This window comes from Ursus arctos, unplaced genomic scaffold (assembly GCF_023065955.2).
Source record: "Ursus arctos isolate Adak ecotype North America unplaced genomic scaffold, UrsArc2.0 scaffold_8, whole genome shotgun sequence".
NCBI lineage: Eukaryota > Metazoa > Chordata > Mammalia > Carnivora > Ursidae > Ursus > Ursus arctos.
This window is the reverse complement of record NW_026623100.1, coordinates 11,033,008-11,049,831: the sequence shown is the minus strand read 5'-3', so window position 1 is coordinate 11,049,831 and position 16,824 is coordinate 11,033,008. Positions and strand designations below refer to the sequence as shown.

Here is a 16,824-nt window from a genome sequence, read left to right as displayed (position 1 = left end):
ATTCTTTGGGGGGCACTTGGAAGTTCACTTGGTAGAGCATGCGACTCTTGATCTCAGGGTCATGAGTTCAAGCCCCATGTTGGGTGTAGAGATTACTTAAATAAACTTTTAAAAAATAATAAAAAACAAAATTCAAATTTTTTAAGAAAGCATGTGTGAGAAATAGTTGTGTTTGTCCTTAAATATTAATCATTCTTTGTCCTCAATGATATCAAGAAACTGTGCTGGAAACCTGTGTGTCACTGTGACCCTTTGCTGAATGCCGCTAGGAGGGAGGAGCTATCATGTCCCCATCCCCTGAGACATCCCTGTCTCCAAATCTTTCACCAAATTGGAGAGCCAGGTTTCTGTTTCTCCTTTTTTTTTTTTTTAAGATTTTATTTATTTATTCAACAGAGATAGAGACAGCTAGTGAGAGAGGGAACACAAGCAGGGGGAGTGGGAGAGGAAGAAGCAGGCTCATAGCGGAGGAGCCTGATGTGGGGCTTGATCCCATAACGCCAGGATCACGCCCTGAGCCGAAGGCAGGCGCTTAACCGCTGTGCCACCCACATGCCCCTCTGTTTCTCCTTTTTTAAATTATTGGGATCACTTTCCTAGTGACAAACCATAAGGATGGATGAAAAGATTTCATTTGCACAAAAAAGTCAAAATGCTGGAAATACCAGAAATAAAAATGTCTTGAATTTTTCTTTGCTATTTAGATCTGTTTAGTTGACTTGATTATTTAAGAGCGGTCTGGCATATTTGAAAAGATAATGCAGTAGGGAAAGACTTCAGAATCTGCGACAGAGAATTACCATGAGGACTGAGTGCACCTCAAATCTCAGATCAATCTCCTGATGTAGCTATTTTGGGCAAGCTTTGGGGCATAGGGGTTTGTGTCCTACCAAAGAGAAGCCTTCTTTGTGCTGCTCTCCGAGCAGAGCCCAAAGCAATTATCACCAAAGAACACCATTTTCACCCTGCTTCCCCAGACTGAAGACAAGTTCCCTGGTCACCTGCGGCCAAAGACAGTGCGGGTGGGTCATTCAAGTTCCTCAGAGCTGGAGAGGAGGAAAAGAAAAACAAGGTATCATCTTCGCCACCCTTGCTCTCAAAGGTTTGTTTACTCTTTAATCTCCAAAGTCACCAGAGGAAGACACCAGGTGCTCTGCAAAGTGCAAAGCTGACGACAAGTTGCAGTTCTGATGAGCACCCCTGTCTTCTCCCAGTGGGAGGGGAAACCTTCACCTCACAGACACAAACTTCCTCTTTATAAGAAAACTTAGAAGATGTGCGTCGCAAGTTGAAAATTACCTTCTCTTTCGAAAACAGTCACATCGTTGGGTTGTGATGGCCGCCCTTGTTCTTGCTAATTGCCAACTTCACAGAGCTCCTTCCTGCAAAGGCGTCATCACTGTCCTGCCACCTACAGTCGGAGCTGGCAAGCGGGGGGCAGCTTCCGGGTTGTCCTGGTCCTAGACCCCTCTGCCAGCTCCTGGCAGGACGAGGCCTGGCCCCCGGTCTCTCTTGCCTCTATATTCCTCTGGGAGGTTCTGGATCCCCATTCTTCCACTGGTTGCCAGAGTGGCTCCCCTTTTCTCAGTACCTGTGGGTCCTTGGGGACTCAAAGTGTTACCTCAGGCATCTGGCTCTTCTCTCTTCCCATCTCCTCTTCCATCTGCTTGGTAAAATCAGTTTCTCTGAGGAATAACTAACTGGGTTGACTATTTAAATACCCCCACATGTTGAACAAGACTCGGGAGCTAGAAGACATCAGAGAATTTCAAGCATCAAAAAAAAAAAAACAAACAAACAAGTGGGGAGATGGGTCAAAAAGAATAGGCCCCCTTGGGTCCCTTGAACTTACTTCCTAGAAGACTTTCCCTGTTCTTCATAGTGAAATGTGCATTTTCTGGACTTGGCTGTTTGAACAATACTTAAGTTGGTATAAAATCACCAGCTTTTCCTTTACTTCCTTTTTGAAGACTACGAAACTTCGGGGAGGGTAAGTGACCAGCCCACAGAACACCTAGCTAATAGATGTTAGGGTTAGGGATTCGAACCCATGCCTCCTGGCTCCCCACTCTGCCGCCTACCCTTCAAGCAAGTGTCCTAGGTCCAGCCCCCACATGGGAGCCCTCACCGCTGCCAGGAGCAGGCCTGCTTTGGAATCTGGGGGGCATTTTGTCCTCACATCCTCATCAGCTCTGATGTCATTGATTCCTTTGCTACTAATGCAGATAAATCTGTTCTCAGGATGTGCCCTCACGTAATTAACAGAAAGCAGACTGGGCAGAAGTGCTGGGCCGACTTCTTGGTGCCCAGATCTCCCTAAGGAAGTGCTGGTGGGGACAGAACACCTTCACCCTTGGGATTGCCTCCGGATCTTCCGGGCACACATGCCGTGACGGAGCTGCAGCCCAGCTGTTGGTTGCTGCTCCCCTCACCCCACCACATGCCAGCTGCTAGGATCCAGGGACTAGAGATGTGGACTCACTCACTTGCCCCACTCTCCCTCCTCTGGGAACTGCCCCGGGGGCCTTGGAATGTGCATTCCACATTCTTAGTATGCTGATTATTAGAAAGGCAAGGGGATCAGAGCTTCCTAACTGCAGGGAGACTTCTGTCAGGGTTTTTCATGTGTCGCAGGATGAAACATCAGTGGTCTTTTAGGGGTAGAGAGGGAGAATTCAAGTAGATGGTTTGAAAATAAAGAACCATGCCCACACAGTATAGCCAGGTGGACCAGAGCCGTGTCTCTAGTGGCATGCCACAGGGCTCAGTCCTCAGCCATGTCCTAGTAAACTTTTGCTTTAATCAGTGCCATATATGAAAATACAGAGAGCAGACAGAGTGGATGATGAGAGCAGACTTTGACGTGGGATGGAATGACGTTCAAACCTCAGCTTTGCCACTCGGCCGGATGATCTTGGGGAAGTTATTCAACGTCTCTGAACCTCAGTTTTCTCTCTTATTGGATGGTTTTGTGGATTAAATGATAAGATCTATGTGCCTGGCATATAGTAAACTCTCGGTAAATGGCCTGTGGTTTGTGTATTGCATGTGAACAAGATGGAGTTGGGAGGAAAGGTTAGCATGGCACCACTGCATACCAAGGGTCCCAAAACATCAAGTGGCTCAGATAAATGGAAAGGTCCAGAACTTACTTCCAACAAATCAATTGTACATGCACAAGATAGGACCTTCTGGCTTAGCAGCAGCCTGTGTTACAGGACTTTGGGTTGAGCTGATGGTAGTTGGTGATGGTAACACCAAACGCACACAAGGTCACAAACCTACAGTGACCTCTGGCTTGGGGTCCAGTCACAGCAGAGTGGTCTCAGTCTCCTTGCCCAGCCAGGCAGGAATGCAGGAACCTGCTCACAGGAGCATGACCGTGACGGGGAAGAGCCTTGAACCTGGTCGGGCGTGGCTGGGTGAGCTGGGGGCTTCCAGCCTGCAGAAACAGATGTGGCGCAGGTGTGAGAGCTGTCCCTTTGTGTCCCATCTACATGAAGAGAAGATGAAGTGGCCCGCCTCTGTGTAGTTCCAGCACAAAACGGAGCCTTGGCCTGAGGAAACTGAGGGAGGGAAGAACCCACTACAGAGATGGCCCGGCCGGGCCATGGGACGGTCGTGAGCGCCCTGCGGCTGGAGATGGCAAGGAGGTTGTGGAAAGAGGAGTCAGCAGATCTGCGGCTGGGATTCAGGACTCTGCCTTCTAATCCCTCACCAAGGAGAGAGAGAGCCTTCTCCTGACATTAATTATTGCTTACTTCCTCAACTGTGTTGCCACCTTGTTAAGAAGGCTGATTAGGTTGGAATAGGTCACGTGATGGAATTAATTTGTCCTGCCTGGGCTCTTCAAGACTCATAGAATGAAGTGCAAATCCCTAGAGGCCAATGCCTGGATGGCTTTTAATCAAGCTGATCAAATTTTCAGCCCTAGGAGATTTTAAAAGACAGGGAACGAAAGCAAAATATGCCCGAACACATTGGTCTGATTCCGGGCAGTTCCACAAACACCAAGGCTCTGCTGATGTGACTGGTGCTCGCATTGAGCTGTGGGCCCCTGTCCTATGTGTGCCCCTGCTTTTCACCGTGAACTAGACGGGTGAGGTCACTTGCCCAGTCTCCCACTGCAGGGGACAGAGGTTAGGGTTTGACAAAAGGGCCCAGGAGAAATGAATTGTCATGCGAAAGCACTGTACAAAAGCACGTGGAGGGCTAGGCCAACTCCCTCCGATATTCTAGGACACCCCTTTTAATCAAATACCGAATGGGCTCCTGGGAAGGCTGCTGGCCGAGCACAAAATACCTGCCCAGATAGTGTGACTGTGGCGTACACACGTCTGGCCTTAGCAGATAGGATTTCAGTATACAGAGATGTGTTTGAACCAAAATTCTTGTTCTGGAATCACTGCATAGAAGCAGCTGCGGCGGCTCCTGATGGCAGGTCCTGGGACACCCCCGCCAGGAGCTCAGATGAGGACCGTGTGCTGTGGGCCTGCCCCCTTAACTCCACGGGCAGTGGCTGGACAGGCTACCTTCCAGGGTCAGGCTTGCTGTAAAGGAAAGGCCACGTCGAGCCTAAAAGCTGGGATCTGCTGGATCCTGCTGGAGCACGGACTGACAGAGTGAAGACCGGGGCCGGCGGCTTTCTTCATTAAGCAGGACATCTGGCCAGCTCATCCCTGAGTGTGTCCAGGAGGGGATGAGCTTGAAATCAATTTAGCCTGCTGCATATTTGATTTCCTAGGGTCCACTCGCCGAGCGAGGAGACGTCGTCAGAACTGCAGCAGGAGATCGCCATGGAGACCAGAGGACTGGCGGAGTCCAGGCAAAGCTCCTACACCAGCCAGGGGCCCGCCAGGTAACCGACCAGGCTCAGTGCTCACCTTGGGAAGAGGGAGACTGAGGCAGGAGGAAGGTAGATGAGTCTCAGGAAGAGATGGGGGCAGGGGGCGGTGGTGGAGGTGGAGTTGAAGATTTGGAGAAGAAAAGGGGCAGGAGAAGAGCAGTCAGAAATCTATCCCTGAGTAATACTGTCTCAGGTCAAGCGTTCCAAGCCGAGAAAAACCTAAGACAAACTGCTGTTATCTGAAATTGCTTTCATAGAAAATGATATTGAAGTACTTGCCCGAGTCTGGAAGAATTTAGGAAAAAGCCAACCAGGAAGGGTTCCCAAAAGAATTGAAAAACAAGACCAGCCAGCCTCAGGAGAGCACTGGTGGACCTCGGTGGCACTCAGATGGCCCTAGGGGCAGTGTCGGCGACAGCCTCTGGCAGGTCCTCTTGGGTGCATGTCTAGACTTCATAGCTCCCGTCCTTGCAAAAGGATTTGCAAGATTATCCAGGCTCTGAGCCGGTATCTGCACTCGGGCTCCGAGAGCTGTGCCACCTTGAAGAAGTCATCTTACCTTTCCAGATCTCATCTGGAGACGCGTGGAACAACGTGAGGCCGGCATCAGAACCAAGTGCTGACTCACGACAGGTGCTCAGCAAACATGGGGCTTGTTATTTCCTTCCACCAATTTTTTTTTTCTTTTACCAATGCTGTAGTTTTATAGTCACGTGTTCTACAGTTTTTGCTTAAGATTATTGCAAAAATTAATTCCTCTAGTTATTCTTCGTATTTCTCATTGTGGAGGAATATTTCTTTCATTAGCCCCTCGTAGCTGGGCATTTCCATGATTTCCAGTGTTTTTGTCTTGCTAATAAAATGCTGTCTTGAGGCTCAATGATTGCAAGGCAGAGGACACCGTCACACCAGCTCATATTGAAAGGCCTGGGGGAGGGCTGAGGCAGGAGGCCGGCACAAGCTCAGACAGAGCACCTCATGGGAAGGGAGCCAATGGGGCTCATGAGAGGGAAGTAGGGGAGGCACCTGCCCTCTTCCTCTCTTTTTCTCCTGGAGTGTCATGATCTTTCTGACTTTTGTTTTTTTCTGCATGTCTCCTCTGTTTCTGGCTTTCTCTGTTCACACATCGGCAGGCACAGCTGAAAATGGCCTTTGTTATATGATCTTGAGTTGAAACACCCAACCCCATCTTGGAGTGGTTTTTAGTTCAGAGGCTCGAGTGACTCTGTGGGTGTCTTGTCCATTCCCGGGCCTGTCGGCTGAAGCTGGAGTGGGGAGCGTGACCTGGGTTCCAGCCCCTCCACAGCGGGAGGATGGGGGCGGGAGGAATGTCCAGAGCAGAGAGGCTGGGCTGGGTGGGCACCTCCACGTCTGTCTGCCGCAGTGGCTGTCAACATCCCTGTGCGTGGAATGTCTTCTTGCTTTAACTTATTCTCTGAGGCAAAGTTCCCAAGTGTGTGATTAGGGTCAAGGCAAGTGACAGCTCAGGACCTTGTTCTAGGTTGCTCAGAATTTTTTTTTTTTTTAAAGATTTTATTTATTTATTTGACAGAGATAGAGACAGCCAGCGAGAGAGGGAACACAAGCAGGGGGAGTGGGAGAGGAAGAAGCAGGCTCATAGCCGAGGAGCCTGATGTGGGGCTCGATCCCACAACGCCGGGATCACGCCCTGAGCCGAAGGCAGACGCTTAACCTCTGTACCACCCAGGCGCCCCTGCTCAGAATTTTTTTGATCGAGAACAGTGGCATGCGCTGTAGGTGCCAAGTCAGGACACCCAGAGGTCAGGCTCTCTTCTCATTCCCCTCTGGAAGAGATGGGGAAGGCTTCTCACGGAAAGCTGGAGCTGAGGCAGGCTCTGAGGATGTGGTATGACTGGTCTCAGGTGCTCGCGGCCCTGGCTCCAGGAGACGGGCCAGAGCAACTTGCAAGGGAACTTACGCACCAGCCTGGGGAAGAAACAAGAGTTTGCATAACAAACAATAAGACAAGGATTAGGGGAAAAAATCTAAGTTGTATCTGAGTATTTGCTCCTTTAAACCTTGTTCTAAATTTTATCACCATTTTCAAATTGGACTTTTTTCCTATTCCTATGCTTACCGGTCATAACAAAGAGCCCTACAAAAGGAATAATAGGCAGAAAAGCTGCTAATGCCCCCATTTGAACGATCATGCCTTTGGCAGAGTCCAAGTATTAAAAGGACAAAGTTAAAATGAAAACAATGTCCCTTATCTAGAAAGCTCTGCCCCAGACTGCAGGTGATGGAGGAGAAGGGAGTAAGACCCCGGCAGAGTGGAGAAGCACACCTGAGCCCAGGATCCCCGGGACCCATGTCCTGCCACTCATCTCTGCTTCCGCCGCAGCCCTGGGAAAGAGGGCTTTCCATCTCCTTCGTCTCTGCACTGGCTCCCTGTCCATGTCCTTCTAGGATGTCTCGCCTGTTCATCTCACTGCGAGCATGGGCCACCAGGCACTTACACCATGAGGCCCAGAGAACAGACTCCTTCCTGGAGCGTTTCCGCGGAGGTGAGCTCAAGGAGGTGTGCAGCCGAGAAAGCAATGCCCAACCAAATGCGGGCAACCAGGAGCCACCAGATGGAGGCAGAAGGTAAGGAAGGGATGAGTCGCCCGCACCAGGCGGGAGTGGAGCAGGACACACTGCTTTGTGCCTGCGGCTTAGATCCCCTGTGTGGGTGGCCTGGAGCACCAGCCTTGCGACCTGGACCTTGAAGGAGGTGTCTGGGGTGGGGAAGTACTGCATGCTCCAACAGTCACCACCCCCGAGTCCAAGAAGGACTGAGGAGTGAACCCTCAACCAGAGTCCCCAGCCTCCTTTGACCATGCACAGAGTTCCCACCAGTGCCCCCTGGAATTGGTGCTCTCAGATGCATCTGGGGATGCTGGCCTCACCCATCTGTCTCCATCAAAGGACCCTCATCCTAAATTGCACCGTGACCCACCTTACTAAAAACCAGGGGCTTTATTCCATAAGCCTTGGGAGTACCTAAATGGTACCCACAATTTTATGCATAGGTTTACATACAATAAAGTCTGAAGGTTGGTCAGAATGTTCGAGAGGAGCCATCCATATCCCAGATCAGGATAAGAACCATGGGGGGTGGGGAGCGTAGGTGGGGGTAGAGTCGGGCATGGGGAGAGTGTTTGCTTTTTGGTAGGAGAAGGGTCGGCAGAATAAAGGCCCCGAGCATCTTCATGCATGGCCCACCACCTGACTGGGGGCCGTGGCTGGTGCAGACATTTGAGAGAAATCTGCAGGTGCTGACTTACACCCCCCACCCTCACACCCCACACACAGAGCTGCTGCCTCCCCTCCTCTCTTGTTCTTGGGAAGTCTCCCCAGCCTGTGCTCAGCAGGGAGACCACTGGGCCACCACAGATTGGATCCAGTGACACGGAGCAGCAGCAGGTCTCTTTAGGACACTCTGAGGAGTTGGAGAGGAGGAGAGGTGAGATACGGAGGGGGAGGCTGGTCGCCTCTAAGCCTCTCAAACAGGAGGCGTCTTGCTCAGAATCTGCATTCTGAAGAAGGGGGCTTAGACCTTTTGGCTGAATTCTCTAGGTAATGCCAAGATTTATAAGCTGTAAAGGTGAACACAAGCACTGTTGTTGCAGAACAGATGGTCCCTATATAATTGCTAGAGAAAGTCCTTTGAGTTTTTCTGTCAAATGAGCAGAAGAAGGGCTCAGGTGCGAGGGGCTCAAACAGGCATCCAAGGGCCCCTGGGGAGGGAAGGTCATGCAGCCTCAGAGGAAGCAGGACGGATCTTCCTGGTGCTTCCGCTTTGCCGCCCTGTGTGTATGTTCGTGTTAGAGGTTATTATAGATTCTGCAGTAGATTGCAAGCTGTACAAGCATATTTAAGATAAAATATGAGAGTTCAAGGAAATTTCTTGCTAGCAACCACTCTAGGAGAGCCACATTTAGTCTGCCTGCTGGGAAAGGCATGAGAATTGCTTGCTGAGATGCAAAGTCCTGGCATTCTCGGGCTCACTTTTTCACCAGGGCTTGGGAAGGGACTGCAATGGGCCTGGGTGCTGGTGGGGACGTGTGCAGGGCCATCCCAAAGTCCCAGGACCAGGCATCCTAGACAGAGAGGGAGCTCCGTGACTGTGAGGCCTGCGTGTTGTTGGCTACTGAGCCAGAAAGAAAGGAGGGATGGCAGATAAGGAAGAAGAGAACATAGAGGAGGAGGAGGAGGGGAGAGAGGTTTGCTACCAAGCCAGCCAGACTGGTTCAGTTCCTGGTGGGCATGCAGAGACTTCCTTTGCTAACACGATGAAGTTATCTTCTCTACAACCTTAGCCTAATGAAGATGAACACTGGCCTCCTTGTCCACTTCCCAATGTGACCAGATGAGCAGTGGGTTGAGCTAGGACCCCATCAGGGCCAGGTCCCGACTGTACCTCGGATGCCTGGTCACTCACCAAGGTTCAGAGTGGGTAGGTGCATGCGATGGTTCAGGATGGTGGCTGATCAATCAGGGAGGCTTCCTGGGGGAGGAAGACTGTGGATTTTCCAGGCGAATCTCATTGGCAAAGCAGAATGTATGCAAAGACAGGTCTTGGTTATTCTGTTGGCTTGGCCTCTTATAAGAGACCCCAGACAAAGAGATGTAAATACAGGCCACTGCATCGCAGGGAGCTACACTTTCTTTCCCAATTTCACAGGGGTTGGGAAATTCCTTGGGGGACTTTCTGATGATCAGAACCTCTCCCCCAAACAAGCAGTTAGAGCCACATCCTGTATGGTGAGAGGGAGACTTGATCAGGGGTGAACAGAAGTACCAGAATGACATTCGGCTCGATGTTCAGCATCATAGAAGAGAAGAGGCGCCCTGAGAGCCAGGCAGGAGTATCACTGGCCACTGGCTTTGGTCCTGACCATCTTCTGGAATGGTCTATGGTGATGACAGGCAGCTGTGAGGCCACGCCGGCGTTCTTAAACTAGCTGTGTCAAAATAACGCGCGTAATAGCAATTGAGCACTAGGAGATAATGCCTTTCACACCAAGAAGGACTGTGCGATTCGGCTTTAAATAAACGTGCAGTTGGGTGCAAAACCAGCCTCCACGCTCTACCCAATTCTCACATAGACCAGGGATGGCAGGCCCGGAAGTGTTAAGATTAATGTGGGGACAGGGGCCCAAGGCAGGATAGACTCAAAACTGGGACAGTTCTGCCCACGGTCTATTTTTTGCCCGCAAGTCGGAAGCAGCTGCTGCGATTGCATTTTCAAGGTGGGGGGAGGGCGCCTTCTGAGAGCCGGGCCCCCCGCGCAGAGGAGGGGAGTTGCTGCGGCTGCTGCGCATGTGCGTTCGGAAGGCGCTCAGCGCGCTTCACCCGCGTGCACCCGGAGGGCAGGTGCACCTCGGCTTCCTGTCTGTGCCCCTGGTAGCTCCCGGCACACTGCTGGGCACATGGTTAAACGGAATGAAATTGAGTGGAACGTGAGGCCAGGATTGGGTGGCATTCACATAGCAACTCTCGTTTACTCAGAAGACTCAGTTTAGCCATATCTTCTTCCTCTCTTCAAACAAGGCTTTACTAGAGCTACTAGAGCTAACCAGTCACAAGAAAATGTTTGTTCCGGATGCTTCGAGCTGTGTGGAAAGGCCCAGGGGACAGGGGAGGGGGGTACCGGAATAATCACTTGGGGGGAATGGTCCCCAGCAGTTGGAACTGAGCTCAAATTCCCATGCTGCATTCTCTTTACTTTCCTGCAGTGGCTGGCCGCTGGCCAGAAACAACACCAACACCTGCAACAACTCAGAGGAGTGAGTACCTCTGCTCCCCAGCAGAGCCCCCTCGTCTCCCCTCGTCCCACTGGCCACCTTCTTCCCCATAGATGCCCCAGCTCCTCCTTCCTGCTTAAACGCGGCTGCTTCCCACCGTCCCGGAACACAGCTAGACTAGAATCCTGTTCCTTTCATCCAAATTCCATCCCTGTGGACAAATGGGGAAGGAACCTGGTCTGTATGACTTCCTGGAGCAAGTCATGTTCTCTCTTTTCCCTCACGTTTCTCATCTATAATGCCAAGGGTTGAACTCCATAAATGCCTTAAGCTTTGACATCCTCTATCATTATGCATCTGAGGGTGCAAACTGGGAGCTCCTTTACAGAGCTGTGGATATTCTCCTTCATGATGAGAATGCATTTTCCATCCTACGACCTCAAGCTCCAGGGTGCCCCAGGGAAATGCCCTTGTCCTCAGGCTGATCCGGGCCAGTTTGGAGTGTGTGATCAGGACAGTGGGAAGAGGAAATTTAAATATTTCCAGAGAATAGCCTCTTGAAATGGTGACCTGCTGTAATTACTTTTTATCACCAGATGCTGAGCTGGCAGGTGTGTTTGAGGTGTGATTCTGGCAAGTGCCCCTCAAGAGCCCAGGGAGGACGTGTGCATGTGTGATCATACACGTGTGTTAGCACGTGTGTGTACCATTCTCCAGCCTTCTTTATGGAGTACCATGGGCGTGGGCACAGAACTCTTAGTTGGAGCTTAGGGGAAAAAAACATCAATATCAGCAAGAAATCTGAATTTCCTGACTTCCATTTGAAAGAGAAGTGTGAAAGCTTTTTCCTATTTCCCTTTTTTCCTTGGGTAGAAGTTTTTCTCATTTCCTTTGATGAAACTTAGTTGCATTTTGTTTGCATAAATGTGGATATCAAATCCAGAGATGCAAACGCCAGCAGTCAAGATAAATGAAGTTATTTAATCTGCAAAATAGCAGCTATTGTGATATGTGCTTGATCTAAAGCCAAACTTGATATTAAACACCCTTGAAACCCCAGTGTTGAGTCCCACAGTCAGAGAAGGGCTCAGGGCCCTGGAAACCATGGACAGAGGTCCTGGGGGTCTCTAGCCTTCTCTGTTCTGGGGCTGGGTTATAGGCGAGGATGAGGGGGGAGGGGTGTTGGCTACATCAGGCTCTTACAAATCTTTTCAGATGGGTTCAAATCCTGGATCCACACTGCAGGCCAAGGACAGAGGGACAAAATTGGGGACTGTCCCAAAATGTGACAATCTGGGCAGAGAGTTACAGAAATCATTCTTATGGACGTCCTTCCCCATTCCTCCACCATGTTTCCAGCATTTTCACTTAGTCTCATTGGTCCTGAATCATTTCACTCTCCCGGAGCAAACTGTTCCCAGCCCAAACTGGCGTTTTGCGGTTCTGTATAGGTCTTTCAGGGCAGTGCTGGGTGGATTCAGGGATGCAGTTGGATGGCGCTGGTGCTTTCATAGGCCCATAGCAGGTTGATAAAGGGGAAAGCCCAAGGCCTGTAACCCCCAGCCACACATTCTGGCCTGGTGTGATTAAACTCCCGGTGGGTCCAAGCATGCCTGATAAGTTTGTGGGCAGCGCCCTCTGCTGGTGCCTTGACATTAAGACTTCAGTGGCAGAAAACCCTTCAAGGGACACTTCATGGTAGATTCAAGAGGACAGATGACTGTCCTTGCTCTTCTCATTTAACAAGTTTAATATTTTTAAATTTGTATTCAATATATTCATGTACTCACTGTCAAAGCTTGGAAAACATAGAAAAGCACCCATGAGCATATACCCTCAAAAAATATATTTCGTTTTAGTAGTAGAATCCCATTATCAGAGATAACCCCTCTTAACGTGTTGGGAAATATCCCTCCAAGTTTTTCTATATATACTGAATAGATAGATAGAAAGAATATACTACATATAAATATATAATGTATATACTGGTATATACTATAATTATTATATATTGTATATAATAACTATTATTTTTATTATTACAACTACACACATACATATATATATATATATATATATATATATATATATATATATGGCGATCAATATATATCGTTTCTCTCTATATATATTACCAATATATACATATGCTGGTTAAGTGCATTTGTATCCCAATTCAGCCACAAAGAGCTTTGTGACCTTGGGCACGTTACCTGACCTCTCTGTGCATCAGTTTCCTGACTTGTAAAATAGGGTTTGTATTAATGTCTTACTTGCAGGGTTGTGTGAACACTAAATATGTGAATACATGTACAGGGCTCAGAACGGTGCCTGGTACATAGTAAGTGCCCAATAAATACTGACTAGTGAGGTAAGCAGTACAGTCTCACCTCCACCTCTCTAAGGATGGCTACATCCTAATCTCTGGAACCTGTGGAGAGATTACCTTAGATAGCAAAGGGGACTTTGCAAGTGTGATTAAATTTGAAGACCTTGGAGATTATCCTGGATTATCAAGTGGGCCCAGTGTGATCACATGAGTCCTTAGAAGCAGAAAGGGGGAAAGAAGAGAGGGTCTGTGAGATGAGATGGAAGGAAGGAGGAGGAAGAGGGATTTTCAATGTGAGAAGGACCCAACCAGTAATTGCTGGCTTTGAAGAAGGAGAAAGGGGGACACCAGGCAAGGAATACAGCAGCCTCTCCAAGGTGGGAATAGCCGCCCATTTTCAGCAGCAAGAACGCAGGGACTTTGGTCCTACAGCTTCAAGGAGCAGAACACTGCCAACAACCCCAGTGAGCAGGAAACGGATTCTCCCCCCCGGCCTCTGGAAAGAAACGCAGCTTGCACGCACCTTGATTTTTGTCCAGTCTGACTGACACCAGACTTGTGATCTACAGAACTATGAGATAGCACAGTTGGGTTGTTTTAAGCCTCTACGTCCACGGTAATTTGTCATGGCAGTGACAGAAAAGTAGCAACGCAGGTTTGGACGCCAGGAGGGGGCTACTGCTGAAACAAATACCAAACGATGTGGGAGTGGCTTCGGAGCGGACTCCAGAAGAATTCTGCAGAGCATTCTTAAAAAAAACAAAAATAAAAAACAAACCAAAAAACCTAGATTGCTTTGAATAGGTTGGTAGTAGAAATATGGATATTAAAGACTCTGCCAGTGAGTGCTCAGAAGGAAATGAGGAGCATTATAGAGAAAACCTAAATTGCCCAAGCACCTTGTTGCTTGAATGGTTATCAACAGACTAGTAGTAGGGACCCGGGGCTTTAAGGATGCTGTGGTGAGGACTCGCAAAAAAAAAAAAAAAGGAGCAGCCTGTGGGAACTAGAGAAAGGGAGCAAGGGGACTCTTGCTTTACGGTGGCAGAAAGCAGTGCAGTTGCATCCCGCAGGCCGGGCGAAAGCAGAACCAGTAGGCCATGAGCTTGAGTACTTAGCTGAGGGTATTTCCAACCAAAGGTGTTGAGGTCCAGCCTGCTGTCGTCTTGCTGCTGTCGGTAAAACCCAAGAGGAAAGAGATACATTGAGGGAAGAATTGTAAGCAAAAAGGAAACAGGACTTTGCGATTTTGGAAATTCTCAGCCTACTCAAATGGAAAAGATAACTAAATTTTTAACTGTCAGGAAAGCGTGCTTTGAGAAAACGTCCAGGGTGTGGTTGAACAACCTTTTGCTAATACCTCAGAAAGATCAAAAGTTCTGAGTATTCAACAGAAGACTCCCTGAAGAGATTAAGGGTGTGACTCATAGCTCCCCTCTGTCATCCCAGCAGAAGCCAAAAATAGAGCAGGGATTTCTCAGACAGATCTGTGGATGAGCCACTTGTCTAGCACAGTGAATCCCTCTGATGTTCATGACCCGAAATGTTCTGGAAGATTTTCTACCAGCAGAAACACTGCCAGCTTGGACCTGAAGGGGCAGAAACAGCATGAAGTGGAGGGAGACTGTGGGACCCCTAAATTTTCCATGCAGGAAACAGGTTGATTAGAATATTCAGCTACAAACAGACAGGTGCTCCCTTTAAGGAGAAAGAAAGGATGGCTCCGAGGGCAGATCCTTGAGCCCAGAGGGCAGAGGCGTGAAAACCACAGAGGATTTACTCTCAGGCATTGAGACAGAATGGCTGTTGCCCCGCTAGGTTTCAAAATCGCTTGGGACCAGTCACTCTCTTGTCCTTGGGTCTTCTCCCATTTTGACTGGAATACCTATAACTGATATCCTATACCTGCCCTCCCCTGGTATCTTTGGAGCAGATGATTTGTTTCGGTTGCACAGGTTCACAAGTAGAGCTACTCACACCCACAGTCTCACCCATACCTGGTTCAGATGATAAGACTTGGGACTTTTGAGCTGATGAGACTTCCATGATACTTTTGGACTCTGAGTTGATGCTATAATGGGATGAAACTTTGGAGGATCTTAGAATGAGGGTGAATGCATTTAGCCCATGGGATGGACATAAGTCTTTGAAGGCCGAGGGACAAACTATGGTAGGTGGCACAGTGGCTCCCCCAAATGTCCATGCCTTAATCCTCACCTCCTGTGACTACGTTACCTCACACAACAAAAGGGACTTTGCAGATGTGATTAAATTTCAGGACCCTGAGATGGGGAGATTAACCTGGATTATCAAGGTGGGCCTGGTCTAATCACATGCATCCTTGAAAGTGAAGAAGCTTTCCAGCTACAGAGAACCGGAGAGATGGCATCTCTAGAAGGACTCACCTGCTGTTGCTGGCTTTGACCATAGAAGAAGCACACCATGAACCAAGGTTGCAATCGCCGCTAAAAGCTGGGAATGCCCTCGGCTTACAGCCAGCAAGAGAATGAGGATGTTGGCCCTCTGCTGAAATTCCACCAACGATGCAAGTGAGCAGGAAACAGATTCTCTCCTGGAATCCTCAGAAAGGATCACAGTGCTGCCGACGCCTCAACTGCAGCACGGGGAGACCCATGCCAGACTTCTGACCTATAGACCTGCCGTTTGGGTTGTTTTAAGCCACTACATTGGTGCCGATTTGAAAACTCACACAGCTATTATTCTGAGCATTTTTTGCAGGCTGCTTTTAATTTGGCAAAATATTAGAAACGTTTTCCTGTGTCACCAAATACTCTCTCACAGCGTCCTTTCGGGGGGCCTCATAGAATTCCATTGTTGACGAATCTCCTCCTGCTGCAGGATTGGACTGCTTATGCTTTTGACGGTTAGAAGTCATGGTAGTGGTTATTTTTCCATACACACGTTTGCACCCATCTTTGATTATTTCCTTAGCAAGTGCTGTGTAAAGTATAATGGTCCTCTTCAGTGAGCGTTTAATGGACGGGTGCTTATTCTCAACCCGGGCTTCCTTCCAGGTTGAGGACTAGGGGGATCAGAGAGATATGTGGATGATTCTGGAGGGTTCCCTGGAAGGTTCCCAGGGTTGTTTACCTTTCCGCTTGGTTTCCTCAACCATTCCATGGGCAATAATGCCTGCCTTGCAGAACTAGTATAACTATTAACTGACAATATATGTATATACACATATCAGTGCTAACCCATAAAGATATGCCATAAAGAAGAGGAAGCAGAGTAAAGCCATGTATTGAGGAGACAGCTGCACCCACAGGACCTCCCTGCAGATGTGGATGGAAGGGGGCTACCTAGCCCCCAGCCTCACAGTCCAGCAACGTCCGGATAAGTGTCTGAACATGGCTGCGTTTGCCTCAGACAACTCTAAGCTCTGCTGTTCGATGGCAAACCTGTTCCTGCCTGTGTGTATAATGCTTCCCTTCGCCTCCCGGCTTCCTCATCGAGGGCCAGGCTTTCACCTGATACACAGGTGGGTTTTGAGAACAGCCAGCAAGCCATACCCTTCCCTCCAGAACAAAGAGCTACATGTGACTTCCGAAACCCCGAGTGACTTTTCCGCCTTCTGTGTCTGGATGTGGGTTCACTTCCCATTACCTCAAAATGGCTCTGGTCTCAAGCTCTTTGTGACTTCCTAGGGGCTCATGAAAGTTGGCCAGAAATTGTAGAACGTTAGACGGGACCACTACGTATACTTGAATGAATACAGTGTTTGCTTTAATGGGGTGGTTTACCTCAAACCTCAGGAAGAGTAATAGCAATAAAATCAGTAACCTCGTTTCATCCCCGTGTGCTAGAAATATCCATTTCCTACACCGTGCGCTCTCCTGGTGACCGTTATCCACCCTCTCCACTGTGGTAGTGTCCTT

General features: G+C 49.0%; 1 protein-coding gene across 3 annotated transcripts in view; it reads left to right on the top strand.

Moving 5' to 3' along the window:
• The window catches only part of CNGA3 (cyclic nucleotide gated channel subunit alpha 3), a 45,151-nt gene that overhangs the window by 16,962 nt on the left and 11,365 nt on the right, over positions 1 to 16,824 (top strand). Inside the window, exons 3-5 of one of the 3 annotated variants that reach the window (XM_057309333.1) lie at positions 4,745 to 4,858; positions 7,274 to 7,453; positions 10,588 to 10,638. In XM_057309333.1, coding sequence (XP_057165316.1) covers positions 4,745 to 4,858; positions 7,274 to 7,453; positions 10,588 to 10,638 — 345 coding nt within the window. The remainder of the gene's footprint in view (positions 1 to 4,744; positions 4,859 to 7,273; positions 7,454 to 10,587; positions 10,639 to 16,824) is intronic. The other 2 variants (XM_026517618.4, XM_057309332.1) reach the window with 2 other exon arrangements.